This window comes from Crassostrea angulata, chromosome 7 (genome assembly GCF_025612915.1).
Source record: "Crassostrea angulata isolate pt1a10 chromosome 7, ASM2561291v2, whole genome shotgun sequence".
NCBI lineage: Eukaryota > Metazoa > Mollusca > Bivalvia > Ostreida > Ostreidae > Magallana > Magallana angulata.
In genome coordinates, this window is record NC_069117.1 from 38103842 (window position 1) to 38125518 (window position 21677).

Below are 21677 nucleotides of genomic sequence, written 5' to 3' on the forward strand. Positions count from 1 at the left end.
AAGATTATTTTTTTTCAAAAGATATGATTTTATTATAAATAAAAACAAAAGAAACAATGTCTTCACGTTTCCCCCCAAAATCTGCAACACAATGTATGTCTGTTTGCATCACTTGAAAAATGACCAAAATTTTATAAAATAAGTACATGTAATAGTATGACTTTTTTCATGATCGTATTTGTTTAGATGATGGTAACGGCGAGTTCATTTGGATGGACCTTCTTCGTTGCTGAGTTGGCGACTTCTCTAATTTGCTCGGTGATTCGGAAAGCCGTTTGGCTGCGCCAAGTTGCAAAAGGTTTGCTTCGGAGTTTCTCTTCTGACTTTTTTCTCTTGCCTGTAACATAGTAATTTACATGTGAAAAACTCGTAGTTTACTTCAATTACATGTAATCCCTTGAAGTATATACATGTACTAGTACGTGAAGTCAAAACACAATGGCTATGAATCTATACTGACTTGGAAAGTATAAGAGTCTACATATATTTGTTTTAGAAATTCTACCAAACGAAAAACATATTTATGCTGAAGAAAAGGATAAAAAAGATGTTGAATAATATATAGAAAGTAGTAGTAGTAATAAAGTTTATATTTTCTTAATATATACTATATACATGGTTATTTTCGCCCTTGTCATTTTCGCCTTTCTACATTTGCAAACAGTTTCGCCCCATCTTGAATTCGCCCAGACACAGTTGTGTTTAAAGAGAGATATTATGAGACTATTGGTGTTCGCCCAGTCTTAAATTCGTCCGATGACAACGAGGGCGAAAGGGGCGAAAATAAAACGGGGGCGAATATTTCCATGTACACAGTATCACAGTATAAATGAAGAACAATACGATTTCTTCGTTTTATTTCTTATTCAATTCAGGTAAATATGACAAACATTCCCCCATCCACCCACCCCCCTTCCTTCCACCGATATGGAGGTTCTACCAAGAACAACCAGAAGCGGACTCAGCTACAAATTCCATCAAAATATATACCTCGTGATGGTTATAAAAATATTCAAAGGACAAGAAGTACACAACATGTCTAAAAAAATTTACAAACTCATCAAACTTTTATATATCCTTATTCAACTTGCACAATTTTGAAAGAAATGTCAAATGTTAACTTTTTAGGGCATTATTCAGCAGAATAACCCGTGATTCAGTCGTAAATAATTTTCTTCCCATCAACTGAGTTACTTGCAATACGCCAAACGTGTACATTAACAAAACCATTTATTTCAGACTATTTTTATCCTCTATCAGGATATTTTACTTGTTCTAAATTGAAATATAAGAAATCTGATGAAAGTAATTATAAATTCAGACGACTGTATTATGATTATTTATTAATTACAAACTAATGAATGATTCAAATTAATGTGTCTTTAAAATATAATTAATAATTCGAAACAATTTCACGAGTTCGTGTGTCATCTTACCATAATTTGGCGATTCACATTGGCTTCAAACATGTTACATGATGATGAGTTAAAAAATATAATTATGTATTCCCTATAAAGTGTCGCACAATACAGCGCTGTAATACATCATCAGGTTAGGATTACGTGTTCGCTTGTTTACTCATTTTGTGCACATTTGCGTCCGCTGATAAAAAAAAATAATCGAGCTATTGTTCTTAAATTTGCAATAAAAGATGTTCAACATGGGGAATTATTTCTTTATGCATTTTTATCAAGTGTATTTTAGCTTTCATGTACATAAGCACCATCTTAAACTTTACATGTATTTATTGCTATAATTTCCCTTTTAGACCAAAACTGGTGGACGAGTTCATTGCCGATTAGAGGGTTTGAGACAGACCGCATCAATACGAGATAAATGTGTGCAGTATAATTAAAACTTATATTAACTACACACGTAGCAATCACTTGGTCAGAAAGTTTTTTTCCATTACCATTCTTTGATTAAAAGTAACTATCATTTTTATGTTTTTGTGCCTTGTTGGTAGACTTGGCAAATAAAGTACACTTGCTTAAAAAATCGAATATTTAAAAAATAAAAAATCTTTGTTATAAGGATATGCATTTCGCATACCTTCATATCTTATTGAATTGTCTATATCTATTGTGATAAGGTTACAGATACAAGTAAGTTAAAATAGATAACGTTTAATATATATAAAATATTTCGGCTGGAAACGACTCAAATTGAAAGTAGAGTTGTTGCTCTTTGTATGAAACCTAAATGTTTATCCTATATCGATTAACTCGTTGTTGTATACCTACCGTTTTGAGATGAATAAACACTGGGAAGTGACGCTACTACTTAAAACAATTAACAGGTAAATCGTGATTTCTCAATGCTGTCACACAAGCAATTAAATTTAATACAGTTAACAGTAACTGGGTTTTTGGTCAGCGAACCTGGCACAATAATCTGTAGCTGCTGAGTGTCGTAGACTTGTCCATTGTCCGAGACCCACGGTAAGTTTCCCATACTTCTTATTGACAATGGCCAACCTATTGAACTTTTCTTATTTTTAATAATCTTAATTAATAATTGAGAGGGCGAAACTCTTTGGTCCTGGGGTTAATCAAATCAATCATCATGTCGTGAAAGCGTCGTTTTAATAGATGCATGCGTCATGAAAGTCTGAAGACGCCAATCAGAACAGAGCATAACTAATTCATGAGAACAATAAAAATCCAGCGGTAAAGTTGGTAAACGAACAGAAGGTGCATGCGAAACTTATCGGTGATTTTTGACGATGGCCGTGGGTTTCCAGTGTTGATGCTGCAATAGCTGACTTGCACGATGCGCATGAGCGTATGTGTATCATGATATATGCAATTAGAACAATCCCAGTTTATTCTTTCCTTAAAATCACTGGAAATTGCTTTTAAAAGGACAAAGTTTTTGTTGTCTGATTTTTCAAGATTGTTAATTTTGATGAAAGTCATTGTGAATGTAGAGCGATGAACGCAACTAGTAGTTATAAGGAATGCACCTAGACATAAAACAGTACACGGCATGGCAATGACGTTATAACCCTAAACTGTTAAACGTAATTTTAAAATGAGGTAAAAATTATTAAAATTTAGAAATACATGTAGTTGTAACTAGATTCCCTTTACGAAAATGCTGAAACATTGCAATGAAATGAAAAATGAGAATATTAATAAACATTAAATTTGTTACGTGATATTAATTAATTTCGTTGATATGAACACATTCTTCAAGGTGCTTGCACGTCGACATAAAGTGGACACTGATTATGACTATCATTGAACAATCGTGCGCGTTAAAAAACAATGACGTCACACCAAGAGCTTACTTATCATTGGTCAACATTTTATGTCTTGTTGAACTTGTTTTCTGCCTGAAATAATATACATGTACCAACCTTTTAAACATCATCATCGTCATCATATTTATGACAATATTTTTTCACAGTGGTTGTGCTGCTGCAAGTTGTCGATATTAGGTTTGACAGTTATTATGCAATCAAGGAATTGCGTTTTAAACGGGGGAACTAAATCTATATGTAACATGCAATGTGCAAGGAGGGTGAAAATTGTGACAATTTGCTGTGAACATTTTCAGCGGAAGCATCTTACCGATGATCAACCCCCTACCCCCTTGTATTTTAATTTCTGTTCACCGGTAAAATGCCTCAGTAGAAGTAACAAGAAAGATTCCAGTTAATACAATTATGTATTTCAGGAGAGGTAAGTATATAGCTATATAAGTGGATCATCTCTATCCATGCTGTGCAGATAGTGAAGGTTTAGTCACTGTAAGGGTTCTATTTTTAGTTATCACGTGATCACGGCCCTGGTTGGTGCTCCGATTACTCGCCTTCTCTTTGTGGGACTTGTTGCGTTTTTCCACGATTTCTTTGAGTATTTTTCGTAAACTGACCAGTCCTTCGTCCTCCTTCCGCTTAGAACGAGCCTTTGTCGTTCTCTGTGTGATCTGTCGGGAAACCTCGCGATGCACTGTCATGAACTCTCTGAAATTAAAAACACGCAACGATACTATCTAAAAATTTTAAAAAATGGAAAATCAGAACGATGAAATTCAAAACATGCAACGATGCTTCTGGAATTAGAAAAATGAAAAAACTAAAACTCTTTAATGTTGAGAATAATCATGAAGTTTACATACTCTAAATCTACGTAACCATCCCTTTTTAGGTCAACTTTTTCCATAACTAAGTCAAGGTGATGTTCTGTTAACGGCAAGCACAAATTCTAAAATAAAAGAAAACAATGGAATTATTTTCATCTATTTTTACATATTTGTGTTTTCGAAAAGAAAGCAACTTTGAGATGAATTTTGAAATTTACCGCCACTCCTTCTCTGAAGTCGCTTTTGCTCAACCTCTCGCGAGAGTTTGTATCTAGATACTGGAAGAAGTCGATTAGTCTAAGATTGTCGATGCGCATGTACTCGACTAGCACCATAACTGGATCAAACCGGTTTAGATCATGGGGGTCATGCTCTTTCTGCTCCGTTGAGTTTGCCATACTCAGTAAATCTCCGTGAGTTACCCTGACTCCTTTCTTGTCGAACAGTTCTTTCATGAACATCATAAACTGCTCGTCTACAGAAATTCCCTAGAGTGAAAAGAAACGAGCGACGGTTGAAAATGTGCCATAAAATTAAATATACTATTTCCGTTGAATTAACTTATTGTAACTTTTGGTGTACGTACGTCAAGGCAGACTCTGATGAGGGAGGTGTCTTTTGCAGATTGAACAGCTCGCACTACCGCTTTAGCGCCCTCTGTGGTAATGGGATTTTGTCCCATCTGCAATTTTGTTACATTTATTATTTTGTATGTTCTGCCACCTCCACAAGTTAATCTTACAGCGTTGAAAAGCATGTAACAGTTGTGCGGACTAATGCTTTTTTGTTATAGCAAGGTAAAGTTTTTGTTGTGTGCCAGAAACAGATACATGTATTAGTAATCAACAATATGCAATATCATACGAATGCTACCTCCAATGACTGAAGAGTTTTGTTCCGGACCAGGCCATGGAGAAGAAATCTTAGTGACAACATGTCTATTCTGTTGGAGGTGATGCACAGCGATTTGAGGTAGCTGTTTTTGGGGAGGGATGTCGCCAGAGCTATACACCCCTCCTTACCCAGTCCGTTCCATGAGACATCCAACGTACGTAGACCAACGTTTGCCTGCGTGGTGTTAGATAAAAAATATAAGATTTGAAAATGGTTTTTGGCGTCGAATTTCAAAAAGTAAAATAGGATAAATGAAAAATCTAGTGTAATCTTAAGCAGGATGTTTTAGATCATGTTGACCAAAAACTGGCACAAAAAAATCAACCACGACATATATTCTATTAATGAAATTCGTTTTGAAAAATTAATTTGATATGATAAGCAGCTTTACATTGTTAAAGATGGTAGCGTTGACAATGGCGAAACACATTACGTACCGATAAGCATTTGCATAGGGCAGCCGCACTCTCCTTGCGAATGTGATTCCACTGCAAATCTAAAACTCTCAGAGTAGTGTTCTCCTCTTTAAAAAAAGGGGGGATAGTGACAAATAATTTAGATATTTCAAAAGCAAATAGATATATTTCATGACGAATTATGCATTTCAGGCGTATCTCATTAAAGCGAGCCTCACCAAGACATTTCGCCAGTGCACATCCTCCCTCGTATCCTATTGCATTATGTCCCAAATATAATTCTTTCAGATTGCGAACATTCTGAAATTGATTTTTAAAAAATATGTCTCTAAATTATGAAATTATTGCATTGATATTGAGGGAAATTTTCAAATTGGTTTTCAATTTAAAAAGTAAATAATTTCAAAATTAATGGCATCGTTTTTGTCGACAACGGCATACTATAGTACAGGTTAGTATATATCATGAAATCAAAAATCTTACCTGTATTAAAGAGTTAATTAAGTGCGTTTCAGTGTGCTGAATTTTATTTGCTGAAAAAAAATCAATTTAAACATATCTTAATGTACGCATTAATATGAATTTCAAATAAATTCCCTTATTATATTTGTGTACATTATTTAAACATGTCAAAGTGTTAAATGGAAAGGAACAAGCACTTGTCAGCTTAAAAATGAAAGAAATTTTAACACATAAACTGATTGTTCAATTTGCTTTGGAATTTTTTAAACACATTAACTGCCTGTTCAACCTGAATAGGAATTTTTGTATCCAACTTAATATCAATTTTAAACTAATTTGAAAACTTACATTCCAATCTTAGGATCTCCAAAGACTTGTTCTGTGTCAGAGATTCACTGAGCACGCGCAGACCCTCTTTTCCGGGATAAGTGCCGTTGAGATTCTACAGGGAAGTTTTGAATTAAAACAAATTGAATTGAAAAAAAAGAACTGTTACAAAACAGCATTCGTAATTGTAAATTCTGTCTCCCACAGTACGAAATCATTTCGCCCTCATAATTGATTTTTGGTTCATAAATCATGAAACATATTTGTTATATTATGAATGACTGAAAAATAACTCTTTCTTTTTTGATGGACATTTGTGATAATAAGGCCTAAAAAAAAAATAGGTTTGTTTCCGCTTTCAGGCTGAAAAAAATTAGGGTCGGTCGGTCGGCTTTTTTCTTTTTTTTTTAATCTTTTTTTTTTCCCTCTCCATCTGTTCAATTGTGCATATTAAACCATTTATCTATTAAACTGGGTAAGATTAAAAAAACCCAAGTATTTGTCGTCATTGTTTAAATGATATGATGAACTTTTTCCCCGGCTGGTGGGAACATTTCTCGAGCTCAACTGGCACGACATCAATCGCAACTTCTCGGGCCTTTCCGGCAGGCTCGGAAAAACACCTCGAATGTATTACCTAGGCGTCCATGACAACCCCCCTTTTTATAAAACTTGATATAAATACAACACATTTTACGATCTGTTGAGATGTAAGCTAGACTTCATTAAAGTAAATGATATACCCTAAAATACAACACACAAGCGACTTATTAGGCTGTCTAACCGATACTTATTTTAATGGGAAGCGACTCCATTTTGTATAAAATTCTAACATCCGGTAATGTAAATACATTCGAGGTGTTTTTCCGAGCTTGCCGGAAAGGCCCGAGAAGCTGCGATTGGCACGACATGTGCTGCCATTTGTAAATAACAAACATCTACACAACACTGATGACATCTCAATAAGTTCTATAAGCGTTTTTACGACTTAAATTTGGAGGACACAATAAATTTTTAAATCGGATAAAAACGAAATTTTAACAAAAAACGGATAAAAACGGAAATTTACGAAAAAACTCGAAAAAATTTTTTTGGGTCGGCGGGTTTAAGTTAGGGTCGGTCGGGAAAGCGGAAACAAACCTATTTTTTTTTAGGCCTAACGTCATGTTAAAATTTTGAATTTACTGGGTGGGTGTAAATACAACTTTTACAACATTGTTGTAAATTTTGTATTTACACCCACCCAGTAAATTCAAAATTTACAACATGACAATAAAAGCAAAATAAAATGATGTGGTTTTTTTCTTTAACAAAGCATGCATGGTTCATTGAAATCTGCAATGAAGTAGGCAACATTGTATTTGATCTTCATAATCAATGTGTCAAAAAATGACTGTATATTGGCGTCGTCTACAGCCCCTATTCCCTTTTCTCACTCGAGCAACCCCCCCCCCCCCCCAACCCCGAACCTAGCGGAAAAGCACGCAGGCTGGGAGAATGCCAGTTTTCCTGTTAAGTTCGTCAGATGCAAGTCTAATCTCACTGATTTTTACTTGTAACATAGATTAGTATAAATCTACTTGCAATAAAATATCCCGCCATATGTGGATAAGTTTTCAATCTTACCTAATCGCGGTTACATAACTACCAAACCCCTTTTAAAGTTCATTTTACTTACATCTATTTGTATAACTACAGTTTAGTCTAGTGACATCACATTAAGTGTAGTGTAGTATAAAATCTTATAACGGAGAATAACTAATTACCGTTATGACATTAATTTGCCATTGAGTTGGTTTTAAAGGATTACATGGCTTTACATTTGCGCTTTAACTAGTTAAATCTAGAATTCATTGATTGACAAAATTAATACACAATATAATCTCTCTCAGTCACAGTCCCTCAGCTTAAGAAGGCTCGATGGTCGTGGCCATTTTATAGACTGTATTGACCTCCTTTAGAGAAAGAGTTCTTATAAAAATAAAGAAAAATATCCAAATTTAAAAGGTAAAATATGTGGGGGGGGGGGGGTTCCTTTACCAACTGATAGTTTATAGCCAAACAAATACTATCTTGATTTAGCCAGATTTGATTGTTAATTTGTTGATCCTTAAAAAATATTTTTAATTTTATAAATTGAAAAAATTGGAAAAATAATTGAAAAAAAAATTCTTGGAAGCAGAGTACCAGCAAATTGTTATGGCAACCAACCAGTCTTTTATTTATACGTTTTCATGGTAACCTACCAGTTCTACGATATAGTCGTTCCGTGTCAGCATCTCGGACAGGTACATGGTTCCCAGGGGACCGATGTTGTTCTCCGACACATCCAGGTCGACCACCCGAGCGTCCATCTACAATAAGAACACGCAACAAGTCCAAATATTGACTCATTTACCGGCCATTAACTGCACACTGAAGTGCATTATTGATAAGAGTACGGGCTAATTCCCTCTTTTCATGAAGATCGGAAACAAAAACAATTAAGTTTTTGAGATGACTATGCATGAAATCTGGAAATTTTGCATTTAAAAAAATTCTTATCATTGACCACGGAAAAATTGTACGATGGTGCAAATTCATGAAATATGGAAGCTACTGATTTAGATGGAGTAATGCAATCCGATAAAAATTTTTTATTGAAGTAGATACAAATACATTGAAAAGGTTTTTAAAACACTATGTATGATCTTTTTTTTTAGTCTTAACTAAACATTGATTTAATATAGAAGTATTCATTGTTGAATGTAAAAGCCAAAATTTCGGTATAAAATCAGATTTCTATATATCATTAATAAACCGCCAGTCTCTTGAAAAAAAAAAGATTACATTTATTATCACTGAAAGATGAATTAGGTTTAAGTTGGAAAACGAATTGGTATAGCTAATAAAATTTGAAAACCATATTCCAGAGTTTTGGGTAATTTATCTACAAGAGGACAGAGTTTCCGTAATCAACTATGGTTGAGGACTGCAGGGGTCTCGAGAAATCTCAAATTTATCAATTTCTGTGTGTAATTTTGGAGTGGTTTGTCCCATCACAAAGATTTTCACACTATTCATACAACAATGATAAGATAGCAAAATTGCCGAAACACAAAGGCAGCGACGATCTGCTCGTCAGGAATATTTCAATATCTAAAACCCAAGCATAACTCTGTCAACAAATTACTCTCTTCTAACATCATTACGACACATCATCAATGAAATTTCCAAGCTGCCAAGCTTATGGGGAGAATTCTGAGAGATGAGTTTCGACATGGGTTAGCTTTAAGAAGAACATTTCGAAGAATTCACTCCCGCGATGTTGTCGAAGCATTTATAATTAGTCGATAACTCACAGACCATAAGCTACACATATCTTTTCAAACAAACTATTTGCATAAGAACTGTTTAATTAGTTTGTGTGGGTATAAGTAGATATAAAACTGTTTACTTCCGTTTTAATGTTTGTCTCATTTCAGAATAAAAACCCATTTAGTTAGTGTTTGAGAGTGCAAATAGTTCAAGACTTCGTTGTATTGGTTAAACCTTAGACCGACTTTGACGAAACAGTAGTAGAACTTTGTATAGAACTTCGATCAAGGAATATCAAAAGTAGACTGAACAATAAATTGATTAGCTATTATTAGCTATTACTAGTATTACATGTATCTAGATCATGCCATATACTTAAATGTAAATTGAATTAGAACCATTATGCATGTAACAAGACCTTGGACTTTCGGTTAGACGTAGCTGTCTATTTCTTGCGTCAAACCAAATTAAAAATGACGCGGTTACAAGCGAAATATGCACCGTTTGCGTAGTCTTGGCTCAAAAGCCAGAGAAATCTTGTTGATTTCAAAGAGCATTGTCCGAGTGGCCAGCAATGAAATAGACAGGCCTACGTCACATTGCTGTTTGACACAACTACCCAAATTCCAAGCTCTTGTTAAAATAATTCTAAGATTAACATCTACTCACCACTAGTGATATAGCAATGGGTTTGATGGACTGGGCACTCATCATGACGTTATTTAGATTGACGTATCTCCCTGAACACTGTTTGACGTACTGACGTAACGGCACCACGCCACACATGACGCAAGCTATGTTGTACATTTCACGCGTCTTTGTAATGATCCTACGCGGTGTCTTGTGGGATTTTAGATCTGCTATGGCTATATCTGATAGAGGAAAAGAAAAAAAGTAATACTCATAACGCAAAGTTAATGAAAACTGAAACACACCTTTTGGTTCCAATGTGTCTTTTGAAATTGAAAATGAAAATTTAATTATATACCTTCTCCTTCGTCAAAATCGAATCCATTGACTGTATCTAAACGTCTTGGACGCATGCGTAGGGAAGCAGTGGATCTTCTAGATTGACAAGAATTCAAAATGTCCTTAGTGACGTCATCTTGAAGAACGTCCGTGATGACGCTTCTATCTGTTTCAGTTAGCGTGCTTAGTCGACGATCAGTCGTAGCGTAGCTACTGGAATCATTAAACACACTACTTTTTCTTGTACTGCCCGGCACGTGTAATTCATTCGAATTCAAATCCAAGGCAGGAAACCCCTCCTCCGCAACCGTTTCCAACTGACTCGTCCCATTCTGCTGCTTCGGTTCGTTTCTGGGAGACTTCTCCTTGTCTTTCTCTTTCTTCTCGGCTTTTGCCTTTTCTTCAGCTATTCGCCTTTCTTCTTTTCTTTTTTTATACTGATCTAGGAAAAACCTTTCCCTGGGATCCTCGAATCCCTCAGAATTTAGTTTCCGCGCCATTATCTTTTCAGCCACTTCACGGAACGAAACTTTCTTAATTCCAGTGTCCATACCAAGCTTCTGAAAGAATGTTTTTTCGCGTTCTCCCATTTTGAACACAATCATATCAGCGTCTTCGCCGCGATCCATCATATCATAATCCGAGTCCTGGATAAGTTCACGAAATCTCCCGGATCTGACGTAGTCTCGGAGAAGCTGCCATCGAATATGAACGAGCGCTGAAAAAAGGAGAGAAAAAACATGGCATGAGGAGAAACAAGCATGTGTCTGTCTGTTAAATGAGCAATAACCATGCTCACTTCTCGAGAAGTGTCAATTCTTCGATGAATAGAAAAAATAGGCATTTGTCAGGACTTATTAAATACGCGGTCTTTACATACACTCGGCACTGTTTACTTAGAATTAATACGATGGCGACTGCATATGAAGAAAAATGCATAAAGCGTGCGATTTTACCGTCTGGAAACTCATTAAACAAAATTTAAATGCAGCACATCTATGAGTACGTAGCAACATGTCAACCTCACCCCCTTGTTTTTTCCCCCTGCACTTAATATTTCCTCTGTCAAATCCAAGCAACTGTACAGTAGGGAGCGACTCTTATATATCTCAGTGGTTCTCAAATACCCCGCATGTGTTTTTATCTTTACCTGTCCAAGATGTCTTATTGTATATCATTTTAAACTTTGATTGTCGTGTTACCTGTGTAGGGGTCTGCCAAAGTGGTCAATATTTTACCAATGTAACCCCCCTTTATATACAACCGTCAGAAATACGCAACATTTCATCACCGCACAGGTTTTAGGGTTACAAAGCTATGTACCCTGTCGGGGGGCTCTTTAGAACTGTTTAGATTACACAATGAATATAATGAAATGCGATATTTATGGTTTTGACAGATTTTTAAAAGTGTAAATTTAAAGGTCTATTTTTGGGAGATAATCTATGGCGGTTACATAACATAATACATGTCGTTGATTAATTAAGTAATAATTGGTCAAATGTACCTTGTTTTTGACCCCTTTTCAAGTTACTAATTGTCAATTGAACATGTTTGATTTTTTTCATAATAGTATATCCAAATAAATGAATGAAAATGACTCCCCAAGTTCTATTTATCACATGGACTGTAACTTTCTTATTTAAAAGATGATAAAAATCTATATACATTAGACATTAAAAGCACGACTGCTTTTAAATGATAAAACATTGATTGCAAAAATCATAGATGTGTGAATTCATTTATCACGTATAGCCAATGTTTGGAGCCGTACATGTAAATGTTGACTTGAGTTAGAACCATCGTTTTTTAACAAAAATAAACAACAACAGATGACGGTACTTGCACGTGCTCTGTTGTAAATTTTGAATTAACTGTGTGAGTGGAAATACAAAAATTACCGTATGATTTGCGATACTGTAAATTTTAGGTAATTTAGAACTTAGAATTTAGAATTTAGAACATGACATACGGACGGCATAAAGATATGGCCTATTACATAAACATATAAGTCCAGACGTGGAGGAAAAAGTCGGCCCTACCTGTTTTGACGAACAAAGTATGACAGTGAAATTCCTTCAGAAAAGTACGAAACACAGTCAGAATCCCTTTAAATTTTGATTTACAAACGCATGTCTGACTCCAGAAAGATGACCCACGTGGTTACAGAGAGGAAAAAAGTGATCTCTGTTTGTAAGTAAAGTCAACACGGGAATTGATTTTTATTTCTGGATATTAAATAACATTCCGTCAGTCTTCGGCGATGAAGCATCTAAATCTACAAAAAGTCACCCCACATATATCGACCCAGTGTTAGCTTTAGCCAGACCATAGGACCATATTACTGTTTAATCAGTTCTCTCCCAAAAAATTAAAGTTGTTAGGGTATATAGACAATTTAGTCTCTTTAAATGTTTGGGAGTAAAGCACTTTGTTTGCTTGGTTTTATTGGGTTTTAATTCATTTTCTAATGACATGCCTCGCGGAGCGAAGATGTCTTTCTCAGATGGACAAAAGGCAAAAGTTTCCAAATCATGAAATCGAAATTTTTAATTACACACTGAAATTTTCCGTAATTGTTTGCCTTTTTAAAAGTAGTAAAAAGTAATATTCTTGGTACGATTTTCTTTTAAAGAATGTGGTTATGGTCACGTAATCAAAGTCATTGCGATATCTTTTTATGTATATAATACCGCAGTTTGAATAGTGAAGCGAAACTGACTCATACCTAATTAACAACTTTTAATTATTTTTCCAACAACATGAGCAAGTCATTTATAATAACCCTCTCAACTAACTAGTTCAATCTAGTTCTGTATTAACTTTAAGCTGTACAGCTTATCAATGCAATAAGTATAAACAATATATACACGTATACAGGTAGGTTAAGATGAGATTGTTGCAGGGGTGCAACTAAAAAGCGAAAGTGGTTCTCAAAATCAGCTTAAGATAACAGGAATCTACAATAAAAGTACATCTTCGTACTAAACTAAAATAAATATACGAGGAAGAGATAATGTTTGTTGATTTTAAGCGGACGTAAGTCATTTCAATCTGCATGTAATTGTTCAGCAAACACGGCCATTTGAACGACCTGTTGAAGAGGCGCATTTCTCAATAGATACCAGATATTTGTTTACAACACACAAACAGGTGATGAAATTAACTTCGTGCTGAAGTGAAAAAAGATCTAGCCTTAGCGTTATAAATTACGTGGGTTTAAAGCCTTAGCCCCCCAAGAATCCCCTGATGGTTCGATAAATGGGCCAGTGTTTTATGGCGTTCAAACTGCGCGCACCCAACAATTGAAATTCGAAATTTTCCCATATAATTATAGGAATTGAATTAAAAAAAATAATGTATGTAGGTAAAAAGTTCTTCACAATTGCTTTAAAACGTTTGATTCTACTACCACATCTTCCCACAAGAATCCAGCAAAACGATTTTTAATTAAGTTCACTAAACTGTATGAAATAAAACCACATCTATAATCAATTGAAAATTTGCATAGAATTGCGCACAAAATCTATGCCTGTTTTATTGCATACAAGTCACACCTTTTTCATTTCATAAACAGTATAGTTCATCACAAATTATCTATTGATAGCTCAAATAAATTTTTTTGCCACATTTCATCGTCTAGACTCTAGATATATATATAATATTCAACCCTTTTGGTGAAATACATACATGTAACATAATATTTGGTATAAATTTTCTTAAAGCAAACCAAAACACCTGTTGAAAAGAATTTATGATTATCAGGAGGAGTGTCAAACGATATTGTTATACTTTCATGTTAAATACTGAAATCTGATTGGTTAAGACGCAGTTAATAATATTTACTATTACCCTCAGCGTTAGCAACGCACTTGGCAACGGGTAATATTAAAAAATGTTACATGCGCGAAAATTATGCGCGTACGGTTCGCTGTAGAATTCACGTTATTCCTATATAAAAGCAGTAAAATTTTCTTTAAAATTTTAAAAAAGACATTCAGTATAACAAAATAAATAGTGCCTGTTTGGGAGGATAACAGTTGAAATTGACACCCCGAGAAAACCATTGTCAACCTCCGCTTCGCGTCGGTTGACAATGGTTTTCTCGGGGTGTCAATTTCAACTGTTACCCTCCCAAACAGGCACTATTTATATAATAATGCTTTCCATTGATTTGTTTTGTAAAATAGGCAGGTATAGGTATAACTCAAAGGTCCTTTACTATGGTTAAACTTAGAAAGAAAAATTATGATTAAAAGAATTTAAAATCTATCCATTCCAAGCAAACTAAGACAAACCCTCTTGTTATTGAGAAGATTGAAGTGACAAATGAATATAGAAAAAAAAAATAAACAAAGGATATTAGAAATATCTCTCGGACTTATTTTATTTGTTTGTATAGCAAGGACGTGTTAGTACCCAGGCAACATAAAATCGTTCAAAACTATTCGGGTTTTTTTTTTTATGATTTTCCCTTTAATTTCTTTCTTTCGTTTTCAAGTTTTTATGCTACATTGATTGAAAAACCTTGTCATTAGAATGACGATCTGATATTTCATTATTTTTGAGTTGCGTTTTCATCGATTTGTTATGACTGACCGCGCGCGAGGCTTCGTGTGGGCATATCTTTAGAGAGAAAAGTCTCCGCTGCAGAAAAAAAACCATTTATGCAGTTATAGTTTCTTTTCAGTATTATCAGATTTTTTCTGGACCTGTTAATTATCGTTATATCTTTATTTAATTTTTTTTACAATATTTCTCTGAAACGATAAAAAAGGAGAAAAATCCATATTCTTCAACGATGGGAAGATAACACCTCAAGTATTGCGAGTGATCAGCATGTTGTTTTTCATATAAAGCTAAAGCGCAGAATAATGTTGTACGTAATACTTATTTCTTTATTTCTTTCTTACTCAGATGAAAGAATACAATTGCTATATTTATACAGCTATCAATTTTTACGGAACACATTTTATTAAACATCTATCAAGCATTAAGTTGCATGGTAATTTCAATCCTTAATTTCGTTAAACAGAAGCTGTTTTTCATTTCATTATGTGTTTCATTTCATTAAGCATTACTCAAAAATAAAGCACAAGCCTATATCTATTTTAGTTGTTTGAGCACATTTTTATAATACGGAAAAATAAAGTCCTAATAAAATAAAACTTAATTTTGTTTTAAACAAATAAACAAATTACAAACAAAAACATCTTTTATATTAAAAGCAAAGACAATTGCTTCATTGTTTATTTATTAATTTTGGACGAGAGTTACATGTAATTTGATTACAATGTCTCTTTCCTTTGATTTTTTTCAGATCTCAAATGAAACTGAATAAATTATTATTTCTATTAAGTTCATTTCTTTTGTATAATTTACTTATCGATCTATTTAATTATTTGGAGGGGGTGATGGAAAGTTTATGATTTAAAATACTCTGTAAATGTAACCACCGATCCGCAATAACAATGATGATAAATATGCTCATCATTACACGAAACATACCTGCAAAAGTGGACTTCCGGCGCCGCTTGGAGGCGGTTTTCTCGAGAGGGGTGGGGTCCAGTAGCTCCGAGGGTCGGCGCATGGTCCTGTCCCTGACTTTCACCTCCGCAAAGTTAATGTTTCTATCTCTCTTTTTGGTCGCCATCGCTGTGCACGTGTTTCTTCGTTCAGATTGTATAAGACATTGTCATGAGCTGAAATGACAGGGTTGTTAATTTTGTAGGTTAAATATTGTTGCCGGTCGATTATGTAATGTGCCCGATAATCTTGGTATTGTGATCATGGTGTGAAAATGACATATGAGTTGACGCGCTTCATGTTTAATTGCCTAAAAGAAGAAAAAAAAACGTTAAATATCTTTTTGTTATCTCTTTAACTTTATAATGGATACTATTGGTATAGATCAAAAAGTAATTGGTATACTGCTCTTTGTACATTTCGGGTAGTTTACTCTGCTTTGTATATTAAAATGCTATGCTCTGAAGAGATTGTATCGCACTATAATTTTACAGACTAAATTGTAATGAACTGCTATATAGCAGTATTTTGTAGAATCTGGAACTAGTATTGAACTGCTATAATATGTAAAGACGACAGGAATTCATTAAATTGCTATGTTTTGTAACGAATTGCTACCTTTTGTAATGCATCGCTACATAGCGAAATAAATTGCTATATTTTGTAGTGACCGGATCGCATTGTGAACTGTCTACGTGCTATAGATTGCATGGATTGGTCATCCTCTAGTAGACACTTAACTGTGTTGAGTTGTTGAATTTCAGTTGTAAGGGGGGGGGGGGGGGCTAAAGGAGACTGGATTCACGAATTGCTAGAGGGTGGATGAAAAAGTTTGTGACAAACCAAATATATAGATCTTCAATTGATTAATGCGTCGTATGAACACGGTCCAACTGAAAGACTATGAATCGCTATAATAAAAGTTTGTGTGATATTGCTCGATGTAACGGAACTGATTTTTGATTTTTGGTTATCATAGTATGTAGAAATTTAATTGAACGGAAATGACATGATTTTGAAGTAAGAGCTCAGAACATTTAATTGAATTGATATACAAAATGTTGAGTCTAAATTGCATGTATTTTTTTGGCATTGATTCTGCGTTGTATCAAATTGTCAATAGTCGAGTCTCAATTTCAAATATTGTAGTTTGTTAAGACTGAATTTGTTTGGCATCATTGGCGTTAGTTTGAAGATTTGGAATGCAAGAAGCAAGCCAATAACCCGTCCGTCAATTGTCCTTATTGTTTTCTTCGTTGATCAAAGTAAAAGGAATAAAAACCTAAGTAAATGTTCTCAATTTTTTAAAATACTGGAAAAACACACATTTATAAGATAAAACCAAACGGTATTTAGCCTATTTCTCGGATCAAAGTTTCTCAATTGTCAAAGAAAAAATTCGATTTTTATAAGAATACAAGTTGCACGAACGTCGCGTTTCAAGTTTTTTTTTAAGGTTCCGAATGACATGCAATATCGACCCGTGGCCGTCTTCACAGTGTCTTATGCAAACGATATACCCCCCAAACGTGTCCGTCAGTATGGTACAAACTTTAAACATATACTTGTGTGTCGCGTCGATCAATCAAAGGATATACTGAAGAGTCTGGAACATCAGTAATCTACTTTTAATGATATGTCAAAGCTTGCCAGGACATTCTCTTATCATTGGATGAAACATCTCTCGCTTTGATAAATTTTTCGCTGTATTAAGACGTGTTGCGGGATTGTGGTGGTAACGGAATGCACAGCTTAAAGAAGATTGGTTATCCGTATAAAATAAATATGGCGATTAGGCTAGTTTAAACAAAACCCCGGGTCTTCGATCACCGAAATTTAAAAACGAGTTCAACTTTTTAATTCAGGAAGGCTTTATTGCTTTGACGTGTGATAAATAGCTGAACGAGAGAGAGAGAGAGAGAGAGAGAGAGAGAGAGAGAGAGAGAGAGAGAGAGAGAGAGAGAGAGAGAGAGAGAGAGAATAACTCAGTTTCTATGAAATACATTTACATCTTCCAATGGTTTTTCCTTCTGAACTAGCCTATATAAAATTACTCTTGTATGATTTGAATGTTAAAAATTATTTATTTTATTCATGCAATCAACGAATGGCACGTGACTTTTTTTTAATATAATAAAAATGTACGTGATATTCCTTTGTGTTTCCTTAAACACAAGATATCTCTTTTGTAAATATATATTGTCTTCATGGATCGTTCATATATATCTTGTACATACTACATATATGTACTTCATCGATTTTCGATCAGACACAGATACTTGTATGTCATGGAAGTGCGGTCATGAACGATTGGAAGAAGGGAGGGGGGGGGGGGGTTGTCATCGGTGGCCTAGGACAGAGAAACTATACGTAATCCCAAACTACATGGTATGTGTATACCGTATGTAAATGACGAAACAAATTCATACCATTTAGGTTACAGTATAGCGTGGTATGATAAAACAGCGTTTTACATATAAATATTGCAATTATTATATATCTATGTAAAAGTTTGGGCTATTTTTTTTTTGGGGGGGGGATATTTTGTTCGAAATCATGCCAAAAAGGTTGGAACACATTATAAAAATTAAGTTCTTACAACTTACGATGTATAGTCAAAACAATGTTTCATCAAAATTGTCATAACGCATATATTTCTTACACGCTTTTCTTCTAACCGTGAAAATTTGAATTCATTTCTATTGTATGACATTTAATATAATGTTAAACACTAGTTGTCTCTAGATCTGGCTGAATCATGAAATAAAAAACAAAGTAACAATTACGTGACAATGTCGGGCCATTCCTTTTCATTCCGGAACACTTGCACCAATATGGTTTCCAGTTACAAGTAGTTCTAGATAACATTTTGCTTCTCCATGACAAGCTTTTACTCACGTTTAACGCGGTATCGAGCGGTGTTCTTTTTAATTCAAAATTGACAAAACAACTAACGAAGTCCAAGGTTTTGATTGCCTAGTTTGTTTGTCTTTATCAAATTATAGGTAAAATAAATTGAAAAATTCTATTCAAACATACAAGTATGTAATCATGAATATGCGTTTATTTGAATGGTAAGACGCTTAGCACGAAATTTGAATGTAATTTTTCTTTTCTTTTTTAAATGTTTTAATTTTTAATTTTCTTAAAAAAGAAATGTGATTCCTTATGAATTTTCTCTCTCCCCCCCCCCCCTTCATTATATGTACAAATTTACGGTAAATCTGAAATTCTATGATTTTTGTTTTGTTTTTGACAAACAAATATCTTTCTAGCTCGAACATTTTTTTCAGTGTCATAGTTTATGTGTGTTGTTGAATTATTATTTTCTACATGCACAATTTTTACGTTTCTTATAAAATGGTGTAATGTAAATAATCATTTTTTTTTAAAGTTTTGGATTTGTTCTACTCATTAAACTTTGATCATTAACAACGGTCAATTCTTAATCCATGATTATTCAAAATTATCAAAACCGTAGTTACTTGTGTAAAGGTCAATGGAGTTGAAATGAGTTTGTGATTTAATGGGACATTAATTTACATACGCAAAATAAAACAATTGCAATATAAATATTGTTTTTGAAATCGCAACCCCCTTCAGAACCAAACGAGGAAAAAAAAAGATGGAACAGATATAGAGATAGTGATATTTACCTGTCTAAAAGTGGTAATCCCTTTACATGTGGTTATCCTCACATGAAAATATGATTAATAAATTTCCAAAAAATTATCACATATTCAACCGGTAAAATGCGAATAGAGGCACTTTCTCAAAGCACAAGGTTTGGAATTGGATTAAGAATTTCGTCTCAGCGTTTTAACAATATATATATGTACGCCTATACTTTACATGTATGTGTCATACTAAAGACATAGAGACCCCCATATACAAACAACATATTAATTTCTGGAAGGTACTTATAACTAATCTATTTATACTATACAATTAACGACCAAAACTAATCTACCTGCGTTTTAGGATTGTCCGATTAGAAAAAAAAATGTTTAAAAAATCATGAATAATTCATGTGCTAAAACAACTTTAAATCCTGTGCGACCTTATTACAGCCCCACACTGGATTACTACAAAGTAGTGGCTGATAGATCAAGCCATATAAATCTAGATCTTATTTTCAGCATTTCGTCAAGTCATTACTCTACATGTGTACACACAATGCGGGGTGGGGAGGTCGGGGGCGAGGGTGGAATGGAATGTTTTTCTTCTGTCCCAGCTGATGTTATATAATATATGAATATGTCGTTAGTAAATTAATTGTCGTCATTATTTTTTCGGTATAGTTTCCTAAGACGTTCGTTTATCTTCAATTTACATGTGAATTAATTTTGTGTTTACGTTTGAACCAAAAAAATATGCAGTTTATTTCAAATCAACACCCTTTTAGTTTCTCTTTCGTAATTGGTGATAATATACGGTTATTTTTTTTTTAAATTTCTTCGTCTCACGTTTATAAATAATGATTTTGAAGACAAAAATACCGATAGTTAATGTATTTTTAAAAAACGAATATATATATATATATATATATATATATATATATATATATATATATATATATATATATATATATATATATATATAAATATATATATATATATATATATATATATATACACACCCTGCCACTTGAATTGTAGCTATAGTCCATTCAATATTGTTTATTGGTCGTATTAATATAACTGAGCTCCTTGCTTCCCCTTCATGAAATTTGATGATAAAGACATATCATATCAATTAGACCTATAGACCTACTTAGTCAACACCTTTACTTCGATGTAATAATTATTGACTCGATTTTATCTGATCTTGGATATTGCTAAAACTTGAAAATTGTCTCATACTTTGTTTATTTTAAACAATGTACACGATCTCTCAAAATGGAATTTATTTTTTCAATATTAGGTTTCATTCCTATATAAATCGACGATAATTCTGGAAGTGGAACAAACATTTTTTATTCAATTGTCTTACTTCCGTTGTACACGGTTTAAAATCAGATCCATTGGAATAATGACATTTCAACCAAAAAAAAAAAAATATATATATTCAATACTTATTAAGACTCCCACTGTCAAGCCCCTAGTCGCTTTTATTTCATGACATGAATAATCTTTACCAACTCGAGGGAGAAATTTTAATATCAAAATATAATATTGCATTGAGAGGAAATTTAATACAATAAATGAATAATGTGAGAATACTTTTAGAGATTATATTTGTACATCTGATCCTTTCAAAGCTTGGTTTCGGAAAAAAAGTCAAATTTCAAAATTTCATATTTATTTTGCACAGACAACCTATGTCTGAACGAGATGATGTCAAGTCCAACATTATTCTGCTGATACCAACGTGCATGTTGCCTGCAAATCATCTTTAAAAAAATCAAAATTCTTTTAGTGTACCAATATTACCTTTAATCTTAAGTTAGAGTATATAAAAAAAATTCACTCATATTTTTTACGTTATTCAATGTTCATGTGATTTAGAATTATTTTCAGTACCAAAACAATGCAATAAAAATATTTCCGGTTCTGAGCGCAAGGATTCTTTTCACTAGCATAAACATTTTTTTTAAAAATACACATATATATTTTTGAGATAATTGTTTTAGGATTTCATTTGTAAAACCAATCGCAACTTCTCGGGCCTCTCCGGCAAGCTCGGAAAAGTTTTTTT

The 21677-nt window shown here is 33.7% G+C and overlaps 1 protein-coding gene across 4 annotated transcripts; it reads right to left on the reverse strand.

The window, feature by feature from the left end:
• Positions 1 to 15: 15 nt before the first annotated feature.
• On the reverse strand, positions 16 to 19795 carry LOC128156907 (leucine-rich repeat-containing protein 74A-like). Of its 4 annotated transcripts, XM_052819238.1 has the most exons (16): positions 19637 to 19795; positions 15963 to 16156; positions 10474 to 11172; positions 10155 to 10357; positions 8435 to 8542; positions 6210 to 6303; positions 5883 to 5932; positions 5618 to 5699; positions 5421 to 5506; positions 4963 to 5157; positions 4676 to 4771; positions 4308 to 4577; positions 4126 to 4211; positions 3817 to 3970; positions 3293 to 3337; positions 198 to 337 (listed from the first exon to the last, which is right to left on the reverse strand). In XM_052819238.1, the coding sequence occupies exons 2-15, from the start codon at positions 16105 to 16107 to the stop codon at positions 3311 to 3313; spliced, it is 2295 nt and encodes a 764-aa protein (XP_052675198.1). In that variant the 5' UTR covers positions 16108 to 16156; positions 19637 to 19795; the 3' UTR covers positions 198 to 337; positions 3293 to 3310. The 4 variants fall into 4 exon arrangements, with proteins under 4 accessions (XP_052675197.1, XP_052675200.1, XP_052675198.1 ...); XM_052819237.1 differs by lacking the exon at positions 3293 to 3337 and having other exon boundaries at positions 16 to 337; positions 19637 to 19794; XM_052819239.1 differs by lacking the exon at positions 198 to 337 and having other exon boundaries at positions 3288 to 3337.
• Between the last annotated feature and the right edge of the window lie 1882 nt (positions 19796 to 21677).